The 12,849-nt window shown below is 44.2% G+C and overlaps 1 protein-coding gene across 1 annotated transcript in view; it reads left to right on the top strand.

The window, feature by feature from the left end:
• Positions 1-12,849, top strand: part of unc5b (unc-5 netrin receptor B) — a gene marked incomplete at its 3' end in the record, with an annotated part of 69,974 nt that overhangs the window by 53,639 nt on the left and 3,486 nt on the right. Inside the window, exons 2-11 of the mRNA XM_080037352.1 lie at positions 1,916-2,149; positions 2,425-2,568; positions 3,032-3,135; positions 4,589-4,769; positions 5,235-5,402; positions 5,920-6,084; positions 8,148-8,180; positions 10,791-10,985; positions 11,843-12,199; positions 12,567-12,654. Of these exons, the coding sequence (XP_079893478.1) occupies positions 1,916-2,149; positions 2,425-2,568; positions 3,032-3,135; positions 4,589-4,769; positions 5,235-5,402; positions 5,920-6,084; positions 8,148-8,180; positions 10,791-10,985; positions 11,843-12,199; positions 12,567-12,654 (1,669 nt within the window). The remainder of the gene's footprint in view (positions 1-1,915; positions 2,150-2,424; positions 2,569-3,031; positions 3,136-4,588; positions 4,770-5,234; positions 5,403-5,919; positions 6,085-8,147; positions 8,181-10,790; positions 10,986-11,842; positions 12,200-12,566; positions 12,655-12,849) is intronic.

Genomic DNA, 12,849 nt, shown 5'->3' with positions numbered 1-12,849 from the left:
TGTTCCAGGAGACTTTGATCAAGAGGTGTTTACCGTCACTGCACCTGAAGATGGTATACAACCCCACCTTGAATCAGATGCATGTCTGCTGGCCTTGGTTTGACTCGTGTCCCTATACTTTTTCGCGCACTTCCTTCATGCTCTGTGCTCCTCTTTGTTCTCCCCTAACGTCTCAAGACAGTTTGTCAAGGGGAGAATGGGATGGCGGGTGTGTGTGTGTGTGGGGAGGGGGAGTGCTCATTTTCCAAAAATAGGAGATGGTGTCTTTCTAAGTGGTTTCTCTTGTTCCCTGGTTGTGGAATAACTTATCACGTCGGGCTCAATACATTTAAAGTAAAACTCAACACTGCAAATTAGTCGGCTTTAAGTGTCATTGTGGAAAAGTGGCAGCATCTGCCCCCACTCTCTTTATCCACTGAATGTAGAGAATGACACTTAAAAGACTGCACTGTAGCGCTGTGAAACTGCATTGTAAGGAAAGCGTGTGTGTGTGTGTGTGTTTTGTGTTTGCGTGCCTATCAAGCGAAGGAAGTGCACTGGGCTGGATATGTCCATACCTTTGGCAATCCCCTGCACGCTGCTCCAGTCTTCCCTTTAATGCTTATTGAATTTAGATCACTTTCTTAAGCAGAACTTAGTTTTCTGTTGTAAGGTCAGGGCCATTAACAATTCATAAGATCCCTACATTTCCCGAAAAGAAAAGTCAGACGTAGGTTTGATAAAAGTTGTTTTGAGGACATTGCATGACTTCGAGTGGCTTTTGAAACATACTTTGAAGGTTGTATACAGTTGTGTTTGATTGCTATGTGTGTGCTGAACCATTATAGCTCTGCTGTGGTCAGGTTATTCTTCATGGCATTGGCTACTGCAGTCCGTTTGTTTGTAAGTGTTATGTTGTAAGCTTTTTTTCAATTGTGCAAACGGTTGAATTTGCATCTTTGTCTGCGTCTCTGAAGCATTTAAAACAGACAGGTTTCAACTATTCACAATCTTTCCTATAAAGACTACAAGCTGGAAAAAGACAACAGTTCATTTTATTATATCATGATATGACAATCTTGAAACTCAAGGCATTTTTATTGATATAGACCATATTCTAAAATTATTTATGAAAATAAAATAAAATTCTTCAAAGGGCTTTACATTTCTACAGCAAACATGCTGACCCTAGACATGAAAAAAAACTACAGAGTACATTATCAAAGATATCAGTACACTGGTTTAATGCAACTACTGGTTTGAGGACACGCCAATAACATTGCAGCATTCATTGACATACTGCCTGCCATCTAGCCATCATTATAAGACTAACAAGTCAGAATGAAGAGGTCGGAAATACCACGTCCTTGCTGCCAGGAGACGCTCTCGGCGACAATGCCAGTAGGAATGTGTCACATTGAAAATGTCAGGGGATAATGTGCGATCAACAGGACCTATCCTTGGAAGGTCATCCGCTCTCCTCCCCAGCTGAGGGGCACGGAGTCTGCCAGTGTGAAACCAGAGCAGGAGGCCTGCATTGACCACATTACTGGTAATACAATGGGGGCGGAAATGTCAACGTTGCTCCTCCATTTGCAGGGCAAACTGTCAACACCTCCAATGTTTTCTTGAGATACACTAACAAGGTTTCCTTAATTCATACAGTGAGCCACCGCCGACAGATTCATTCACACGTCCACTAAAAAGCTGGAATGAGACACACAAGACACGCTTTTACACACACACACACACACACACACACACACACACACACACACACACACACATTCATTCCCTCCAGGTATGTGATAGCTTAATGATCCCAGAGGAACAAAGGTGTCATTTTGCTCATTTCTTACCTTCTCGAAAGGATCTGCCACAGAGCAGCCATCCAAACGACAGCCACTGAAATCGCTCCTGTGTTCTGTGTTTTCAGAGAGTAGTGACTATGGCGGCGAGTCCGAGGTTCTCCCTGACTCCTTCCCCTCAGCGCCGGCTGAACCTCTCCCAGAGTTCCAGCTGGAACCGGAGGACGCTTTCATCGTGAAGAACCGTCCGGTCCAGCTACGGTGCCGGGCCTCACCAGCCACCCAGATCTACTTCAAATGTAATGGAGAATGGGTCAATCAGAATGACCACATCACCAGAGAGAGCCTGGACCAAGTCACCGGTACTACAACACACACACACACACACACACACACACACACACACACATAGTAATGTCACCTTGTATTTCATAGACATAAACATCATACTCAATTACAAACATCATTTTCAACTACATAATCCATTAGCTCCCTTAGGATTTTATGGGAACGTTAACTGCATCTGGCCTGCAGCCATTGCATTATTTATGCACCATGAAAAATATGTCCCACTAATCTCTCTCTCTCTCTCTCTCTCTCTCTCTCTCTCTCTCTCTCTCTCTCTCTCTCTACACAGGCCTGGTGTTGAGGGAGGTGGACATCTCGGTGGCGAGGACCCAGGTGGAGGAGCTGTTTGGGTTGGAGGACTACTGGTGCCAGTGTGTGGCCTGGAGTTCGGCTGGAACCACCAAGAGCAACCGTGCCTATGTTCGCATTGCATGTCAGTACCAAGGGCGCGTGTGTGTGTGTGTGTGTGTGCGTGCGTGTGTTTACGTGTGCATGTGTGAGGCAGAAACAAAGGAAGGGAGAAAGCAGAAGGGCAAACTGTTTCCATCTATTTGCTTGTCATACGTGTCAGTTTAAGTATGTACTGTATATGAGTGCGAATAGATTTGCTGTTGCACTCCATCATAGGCCCCTTTGGTAATGTGTGGCATAGTGTGATTGACACCCTAAATGTTTGTGATGGTATGAAAGCAAAAAAACACAACACTGACAGAGGCTTTTAAGGGCTTTGTCTTGTTGTTGTCGTTGTGTTTGTGTGTGTGTGCGTGCGTGCATGCGTGCGTGCGTGCAAGTGAGTGAGTGAGAGACAGCCAATGTCACAAAGATAGACAGGGTTTCAGTGCTGTCTCGGGGCAGCCTTCACTAACTGCTGCCTCCATGTGTGTCGCCCCCTTCAGACCTGAGGAAGAACTTTGAGCAGGAGCCTTTGGGGCGGGAGGTGCGACTCGAGCAAGAAGTGCTGCTGCAGTGTCGCCCCCCGGAGGGCATGCCGGCTTCAGAGGTGCAGTATGCCTTTCCCCTCCACATTTTAACAAACAAACAAACAAACAAAAAAAGGACAAGGGTATATGTTGTTCATTGTTGGATTTACGAGATGTATTATTCTTAAAAACATGCCAACAATGCATCGTTAAGACCTGTACATAGCATTTCTTGATTCCTAAAATGAAAAAAGGCTGCATGCAAAATCTGTTCTGCAAAAACCTTGGACAAGATCCACACCCCCATTCTCACACATTTTCACTAGCAAAATTACATTTGTGTTTTTGATGGTGAAGGGCAAAACAGTTCAAGATCATTTAAATTTTTTGTATAGCTCTGTATCTCGTGCCCATAGGTTTAGCAGAGATAGCAAAGCTGAGATCAAAATAATCAGTTATAGAACACCATGAACATATACCACAAGAATAGTTGGGGACGAGCCAGTGAAATTTTAGAGATTTAACTGTGTCCAGTTATGTGACACCATAAAACAAAACTCCCTAAAACATAGAACTATCACTAATAATGTGCCTTGTCAAGGAACCAAGAAAGACTGCGCTTAAATTCACTTTGTGTCCGTTTTTTCTTCTCCACCACTAAGCTGCTTTAACTGCACAGCACTGTATCAAGCAGTTGTATTTCTCATCCTCAAACTGCAGTACAGCAATATATATTGAAAAAGAAAGAAATTATTCATAAATGCAGATTTTTATTACTCCAGCTAATATTGATGGTCTTCCAAGCTGCATAGGTCTTTTCAGTAGCTAAATAACAATGTCGTTGTTACATAAAAAAAAGCACATAGCGTGAATGGTTATGTTATGTGATCACAGGAGAGCGCATTTAACTGGAATGTTATAATGTGTTTTTTGAATAGTACTAATTATTTTGCCTGTGGTTATTCGCTTTGATATCATGTCCCCTTATTTATGAGAATGTGTGGAAAATAAAAAAGTGATTTGGCTGAAATTCAATTTTCTCCAGAGAAAGCTAAAAAGATCAAATATTGACAGTTTCTGAGCTATGCCACACAGTAGCCGCCATGACACGTAGCACTGAAGCGTGTCTTGTGATGGCTTAATTCTTTGCAGGTGTGTAGTGTTTACTGAATGGATCCGTGTGTGGTGTGCCGACTCATGTTTATGAATACACATCTGCTGATTTGTACAACGATGTGTTTGCATGTGTATCTAAGGTCTCTGCCGAAAATATTAAAGTCCATCACTCAAAATTGTCATAACACAGTGCTTTGAGATTACAAATATTATTTCCGAGATTTTCAACTAAAAACTCTTAAGCTGACTTTCTTTTCGAAAAGTAGTAGCAACAAAAATGTTCTAAGAAGTGTGTGTGTGTGTGTGTGTGTGTGTGTGTGTGTGTGTGTGTGTGTGTGTGTGTGTGTGTGTGTGTGTGTGTGTGTGTGTGTGTGTGTGTGTGTGTGTGTGTGTGTGTGTGTGTGTGCCTCTCCTTAGGTGGACTGGTTGAAGAATGAGGACGTCATAGATCCATCCCAGGACTCCAACTTCCTGATCACCATTGATCATGATCTGATAATCAAACAGGCCCGACTCTCCGACACCGCCAACTACACCTGTGTGGCTCGCAACGTGGTGGCCAAGAGACGCAGCAGCACGGCCACTCTTATTGTTTATGGTAACACGCTCAAGTTTTTATTTTTTTTAGTACGTGTATTTTTTTGGTAGATTTGGTTTGCTGTGTACCTGCTATAGTTGGTTTAGCAATGCACTTTGAGTGATAATATGTTGAGTGATAATAGGTGTCTTGAATTTTTGCAGCTCTACACCAAAATGGTAAATTACTGAGTGATAGTGGTGAAAATGTGAATGAAATGTGATTTGGAAACCACCATACTCTTTTGAACTATCAACTGGAACTTTAAAAATGGTTCAATAAAGTACTAAATACACCTGATTTTAAACTTTCAAAAAACAAAACTTAATTTTGTCATAACTCTTGAGGTTGCACCCGCTAACTGTTCCTGTCTGTCTGTCTGTCTGTCTGTCTGTCTGTCTGTCTGTCTGTCTGTCTGTCTGTCTGTCTGTCTGTCTGTCTGTCTGTCTGTCTGTCTGTCTGTCTGTCTGTCTGTCTGTATGTCAGTGAGCGGCGGCTGGTCTTCGTGGACTGAGTGGTCGGAGTGTAACGCTCGGTGTGGGCGTGGCTGGCAGAGACGAACACGTAGCTGCACCAATCCTGCACCTCTGAACGGAGGAGCCTTCTGCGAGGGCCCGCCCTTCCAGAGAGTCACCTGCACCACTCTGTGCCCAGGTGAAAATGACTTACCCATCTGTAACCTCTTTAGATGAAGCTGCTAAGTGCTGTAATATCAGGCAATTTCATAAATTGACCGTTTTGCTGGGAAGTGCCAGGATGAATTTTTTACTTTTACTTTTAAACTTTTAAAACATCAGCAGGTGGTTTTCATGTGAGGTTTAACTTTAGGTAAAGCCAGGCTGTTTTTCCAAATGTTTTGTTTTTTATTTGAAAACAATTTCATTCAACCAGGACATAAAAGTTACATCATCTACGGCACTGAACATAGTGTTATCTGATTCACTGTCACACCCTATTCTGCCTTCATTGCTTTGCCCTGTGTATCAGATCCCCCTGACTCGAAAATCATTTAAAATGCCAGAATGTCTTTTGCAAATTGCAAATCTATGCACTCAGAGCCATTACACATCAGTGCCGCAGTATAGCTCAAATGTCCGATTCCCCTCTATACCTCTACCTGGACTCATTAGTTGTTGGCTAGCCGTAAAACATCTCTGCTGTCTCGTTCCAGTGGACGGAGGCTGGACAGAGTGGGCAAAGTGGTCCGCCTGTGGGACAGAGTGCACCCACTGGCGCAGTCGCGAGTGCCAAGCCCCCCCACCCAGGAACGGGGGAAAGCACTGCAGCGGCAGCATGATGGAGAGCAAAAACTGCACTGAGGGCCTGTGTGCGCGCAGTAAGTCACCCAAAGCAATGTGTTTGAACTGGGGTGTTTGTTGAGAGAGTAACTATTGGGCTCACACATATTTTCTTGGTTAAATGTATCATAATTCTTCGGTTTGCCCCGTTTAATACATATCAACAAATGTTGAGCTTAATTCACTAGTGCACATAGTAAAGCGGTGTAATATCTGAAAGAAGATACTGTTTTTAAGGTATCTGTTAGGGTCAGTTTCTTGCTGTTTGAGATGGTAGATGAATTGATAATGGCAGGTGGGTCTTACAGTTTTGCAGGTTGGGATTTCTTTAGCTCATTGTTCAGTTTTTATTAGGCGTACTGGATTTTTCAAAGCTATTTTATATAGAAGTGTATTCCCTGGGTGTTTATTCATTGCAGCGTGATGGTGAGAGCGAGAACGATGTAGGGGAGGGAGATTAAAGGAAGAGCAGCCTCAATCGCAGACAGCTGTTTCGTGGAGGCAAAAGTTAGGTTGACAAAGGGAGACGGCAAGTGATCCACTTCTAAACAGCACAGATTGAGAGAGAGAGAGAGAGAGAGAGGGTGATAGAGTGAGCAAGAAAGAGAGAAAGAGATAAGAGCAAGCGCGGGAGTGCACGGAGTGGGAAGCGAGCATGACACGGGGCCGAGGCGAAGAATCAGCACGGGGGAAGAGCATATGAGGGTGAGTCAGACCCACACTGACACCCGATGTGCAGCCCGCGATGAGCTGCAAGGAATCCAGCTGACAGCGCATTACAATCTCGGAAAGACTCCACATCCACAGACGCAGCGAGATACATTCAAGTGCACACTTAGGAGCACAGGAGACACACACACACACACCAACACGGCCAGCCAGTGCATGCAGACAAACATTGTAAACGCACGTGTAAAGATCGGGAGGGAGGGGGGGATCATATGCACACATCTTATGCAACGCTGTGCTTCAACTACCGTGAGACGTACACGCGATCCCTGACATAAACAGGCTCCCTCCTCCATCCTAGATCAGACAAATACACTTTCTGATTCGGCTGTAGAGTGTTCTCAGGGGGGCCGTCAGGGAAAACATGCACGGAAGTGGCTCTGACAGAGAGGGGAAAGATGGGAAAGCACAGTGCCGTGTAGAACATCTGTAAATGTGTGACTTGGCAAGCAACAGGTTACTTACTGACTAATTGCCAGACACGTTCATGTTATCATTGTGTGAACACAATGTTCCTGCCGAACATTATCATGCCTCTTTGCTTCCCACCACCGACATGCTACAGACAAAACAATAAAGGCCGGCTCTAATGTCTCACTCATCGCTATTCCCGTTGGGGATCAGCTTAATACTACCCACAGTCATAAATGTAAAATGCTCTGAGACACCACAAACCATCATCTAGTAGATTCTTAATTGCTGCCGCGGTTTGAATGGGAAAGTCCAGGGGGGAATTCATTTGCCGTTTTGATGATGCTTGGAGACAAAGTTATTTGGTTTGAGATGTACGTAGCAAGTGACACAGTCCTGAAAGAGGGTTTTCGACATTTGTCAGCGCACTCAGGGATGATTCACATTGGCCCTATCTTGAGGGAGAGATGAAATGTTTTTTGAATAGGACCAGGGTTATAACGTGTCCTGTGCTGTATGCATTAAGACTCGCTTCCAATCTACACCGTTTCCCTCATGTGCCGCGCAACACCAGCTCCCTCGCTCATTTTCAAAACCGTCGTTAACTTCCCCGCTCTCAGCCGAATGATCCTTATCTCCCTCACAGTTGTTGCTAGCAGGCTTTTTTTTTATCTCAGTTTTTACTTGGCCATTATTATGCAAACAATTATTGCTGAACTTCATTCCACATGCACCGCTCACCCATTTCCTGAAAGAGCTTATTACCTTTTTCAAGTATGTTTTCCTTGCCTTTTATGTTTACATTCTTATTTTCATATTGATGAGCTCCTGTTTATTTTTCCCGTTTGGGCTTTGTATTATTGTTCATTTGCATATTGACTAGTCCATCCATTTTCATGTTGTGTTTTTTTTTCTTTTCTCCTTTTCTTCTTCTTTTGTTTTTTTTCTCCTGATCAAACAGATAAAAAGATTTCTGTTGAACAAGCAAGCCATCGTAAGTTCACCTTGACTCATTCTGTCACTCTTTTTCTTTCCTTTGCACAGCTTTTGTTTGTAGGCCTAGTGTGTGTGTGTGTGTGTGTGTGTGTGTGTGTGTGTGTGTGTGTGTGTGTGTGTGTGTGTGTGTGTGTGTGTGTGTGTGTGTGTGTGTGTGTGTGTGTGTGTGTGTGTGTGTGTGTGTGTGTGTGTGTGTGTGTGTGTGTGTGTGTGTGTGTGTGTGTGTGTGTGTGTGTGTGTGTGTGTGTGTGTGTGTGTGTGGGCTCATACAGATTAGGAATCCCTAACATCTGTCCAAATCTGAATGTGTGCATCGTGTTTGTGTGATGAGCCCGTCTATTCAAGCTTTGTTGTCATCTCCGGTGGAGTTCAGCGATGACCGTCTCACCTTCTTGTCCAGCCTGTTTATCAGTGTTGTTATCCCGTCTTGTCTCGAGTGTTGACTAAGCACAACATGGGTTTCTGAGCCGTCTCCATGTTGGCATATTGCATCCTTTATGTCACAGCTTGCTGCATCCCTAGACTGAAGAAAAAAAAGAAAACAAAAAACAATCATAACAAAGAGATTGATAGATGTTGATGTGATTTAAAAAACACACTGCCCAAAAAAAACTCCATGGCTCTAACCCAACGTCACAATGGGAAAATGTGTGTGTGTGTGGGGGGGGGGGGGGGGGCAAAATGACAGGCCTCTTTTGATCCGTAAACTATGAGATGGAGGCATAAGACTCTCCAGATGAAAAAAAAAAGACAACAGTTGATTTCTGTCTGACTCCCAGTTAATCTAGTGAGCTACTTTTACATTTGGAGTGATGGTAATTCCTCCATCGCAATGCGACGTGGACTCAGGGAGAGTGCAGCCGCGGTAATGCACCTAATTCGCTATTGTTCCGTTTCTGGTAATAAGTGCGGACGGCTGTCGGAATGGGTTCCATCGCGCCACGTGAGCAACCGGAGCTCTCCTCTTGCCAGCCTGCCCAGCCTGCCCGGCCTGCCTGCCTGCCTCCGGCTTTTACTCTCCTCTGTCTCTGCCTCTATCGCTCTGTAGTGTCTCCTGTTGTTTTTTTTTACTTTCATATCCTCCAACTTCTTTCCCAACTCTCTTAACATGGTCCTTTTTTTCCTCCAGCACATCAGCAGCCATCCTTATCTGCACTCTCCTCATCGCCACACTTATAGTCCGTCTGTCCTCTCCACAAATCACAACCTTATCTTGCTCCTTCCTATCCCTTTTTGCCAAATTGCTTCTCCTCCTCTAGGCTCTGTCCTCCTCTGTTTATCCAGCCTGTCTACTCCTTTTTTTTTACTTTCTCTTCATTGTCTCCCGGCAACCTCGCTCCTCTTTTGTCTTCTCCTCCTTTTCTGCTCTGCTTCGGTGTGACTGGCTCACGTGTATTTATTGGGGCCGGGTTGTAGTCTTGGGTGAGTTGGCCATTGCTGACCCACACAACCCAGGAGGAGAAAAAAAGTAGCACAAAGAACCACACCTCACTTCGATCCATTTGGACTCTTTTCAGTCAGATGTGCCCCTTGTAGACTAGATAACCACAAACATAAAAAAAAAGATGTCACTTTGTTCTAGAATCAGATTGGCATCCTATCCTACACTGCCAGAGTTTAATAATAGATTGACTTTTTTATTATCTTTAAACAACACGCACATGCTCACAAGCCCCACTGAAAGTGTTATCAATCAATGTGATCTTGTCTGCCGATCCATAATGTCTGTGTAGTCAACCCCAACCTCCCTAGCTTTTAAAATAATGTTTTGGCGTTATTTTGTATACAAGGTAACATGAATTAAGGCCACTCATTGCAGTAACTGCAAATGTATTGACCCCTTATATTTTCTCAAGTTACAGACTTGTTAGTGCTTAATTGTCCCTTTTTATTTCCCGGACAGTGTGACAGCAGGGAGTAAAGCACTAAAGATACTGTAACTTAAGTTTACACATTTGATTCCACTCACTCAGACTACCAAAGCCTCACACTAACTTCTGCCATCACTTACATTTAAGTCCTGTTAGGGAGGGCATCTCTCTACAGTACAAGTCCAGTAATTGACTGGAGTCATTCAATGTACAGTACATAAGGGGCATGTCGTCATTGCTTATATATGCACTTGAAAAAATGTGAACCTATCCTTGACAATTTCAATTTCAACTGAGGCTGGCTGCCCATGTGAAAATAGCCTGCAACTACTGATCATTTTAATCATAACATTTTAATTAGTAAACGGATTTATTAAATTCCAATCTGTGTTGTGCTAAAGACTATCAGTATGAGACTGCATATGGACAAAAAGTACAATCGAAATTTCCCAGAGCGCCGAGGGGACGTCTTGAGATTGCTTATTTGGTCTGATCAAAAATCCAAATATATTCAATTTACTCGCGCTATCATAGAGAGAAAACAAAACAGCAAATCCTCACATTTGAGAAAGGGGGAACCAGCAGATGTTATCTTGATGAATGACCTATAGGATGAAAAGGTCATCAAACTTCCTGTTAATATTCTGATTATCGACTAATCTATTAATCCACTGATTGTGTCAGCAGCATTCATTTTAGACTACGGTCACTCATCTGTCTTCCTGTCCCTTATACAGCGCTTGCCCCAGGTACGGGAGTGGCGGTCTATGCTGGTCTGGTGGGCGCCCTGCTGCTGTGTGTGATTTTGGTGTTGTGCGTGGGAGTGCTGGCATATCGCCGGAGATGCCGCCATCTCCATGGAGACATCACTGATTCTTCGTCGGCTCTCACCGCCGCCTTCCACCCTGGCAACTACAAGCCTCCCAGACAAGGTAGGTTGCATTTTGCTTTACCCTCACACTAACTCACACATGCACCCAGCCACCCACACGTCACATCAATTAGTCATATCACACAAAATGTTCTCTTTTTAATTTTTTTTGTTCATTTCACCCATCACTTTCTTGTTTTGACTCTTTTCATAGCAACACTTCTTCCCAGTTAATTTTTTTATTATCACGCTGATATTTATATGGTCATGTATAAATGAATTAACTTTTTAGCGTTACTGTATCTCCTCTTGCTTAGTCAATCCTCCATTCTTTACTCTTCCATTTTTAGGAATTTGGTATCCCTCCCCTTGTTCTTGCCATCAGATATTAAAGTTAGAGTGCGTAGCTTTTTCTTATCCATGCAAGCCATCGCCAAACAAATTGAAACAAAGTTGATCAAGCCTATCAGCTCCACAGAACTCTCTTTGTATTTCTCAGTATGGCAGGGTTTACAAACTGTTGTCGCCCCCCTGACACTGGCGCAGGAGTTCAGAAAAATCCCCAGAAGCGCCCAAGAAATGTTTCAGTTGGCTATTCTAGCCTACTCCTAAGTAAAAACCCCAGATGCACAGCAATATTGTATAAAATACATGCGCAATCACCGATGACTTACCTCATGTAGATGCGCAGACAGTGTTGTTGTACTTACTCAGAACTCCTCATGGAGGCAATATAGGTTATGCACTATAGCTTTAAGCTTGTGTCACCATATCCCTCCTCTTGTTCTTGCCATGAAATATTAATGAGCAACATAAGTCGCTTCCAATCCAGTCACTCTGAGCCCTCTCAGCCCTGCCCCGTTGTCACTTCCTGTATGGTGATGTAACTTCCTCTGGTCTCCTGTGTTTTTTCACCAGATAACCCTCACCTTCTGCATCCCTCGGCTCCCCCAGATCTGACGGCCACGGCTGGGGCTTTCTGCACGCCACTCTTCTCCCTGCAGCAGGGGGTCAACGACAGCCCGCACAAAATACCCATGACCACCTCTCCCCTCATCGACCCCTTGACCAGTCTCAAGATCAAGGTGTACAACTCCTCCACTCTGTCCTCCATGGACCTGCGCTCGTGCGATGGAGAGATCCTTAGCCTGAAGTCGGTGGGTACGGTGGGCAGAGAGCGGGATTACCACAGCCACACTCTGTCTAGAGAGCCCGGCCTGAGCACCAGCACCACCCTGGGTAATCTGGGAGGACGCCTCACCATCCCCAATACAGGTAATGTACTGTTTATATATCATGTATGTATATACTGTCAAAGGGCGGCTGTGGCGAAGTGGGTAGGGCGGTAGTCCACTGGGTTACGAAGTGTCCCCGGGCAAGACACTCAACCCTAAATTGCTCACGATAGTTAGCTTGCACCCTGTGTGGTACCGGCTGCTATCTGTGTATGAATGTTTGTGTGATTGGGTGAATGTGTACGAAACAATGTAAAGCGCTTTGGGTCTATGAAAAACCCGGGAAAAGCACTATATAAGTGGTGTCCATTTATATCGCATGTAGCTGTCTTTTCCCAATGTCATTTACTTAATCACACAAAAAGACAACATATTTCAAGAGACTTTTTTGTTGTCGTCCCCCCCAGGTGTAAGCCTGCTGATCCCCCCTGGCACCATCCCCCAGGGGAAGTTCTACGAGATGTACCTCATTATCAACAAGTGGGACAAAACCACGTGAGTGCCCATCAATCGTTATTCCTCTCATTTCATTCATCTCCCCTCCAAACCACCAGGCAGAACAGACCTCATTGTCACCTCAATCAAAACATTTTCCATGCAAGGCCCACCTGCTGTGAACCACTTCAAGTTCATTTGGAGGATCTATCACTTTTTTTCTGGGGATATATACTGTATATATATAAATATATT

This window comes from Ammodytes marinus (genome assembly GCF_949987685.1).
Source record: "Ammodytes marinus genome assembly, chromosome: 11".
Classification (NCBI taxonomy): Eukaryota; Metazoa; Chordata; class Actinopteri; order Uranoscopiformes; family Ammodytidae; genus Ammodytes; species Ammodytes marinus.
Note: the sequence above shows the minus strand (reverse complement) of the source record. Positions and strands in the feature narration are given on the sequence as shown.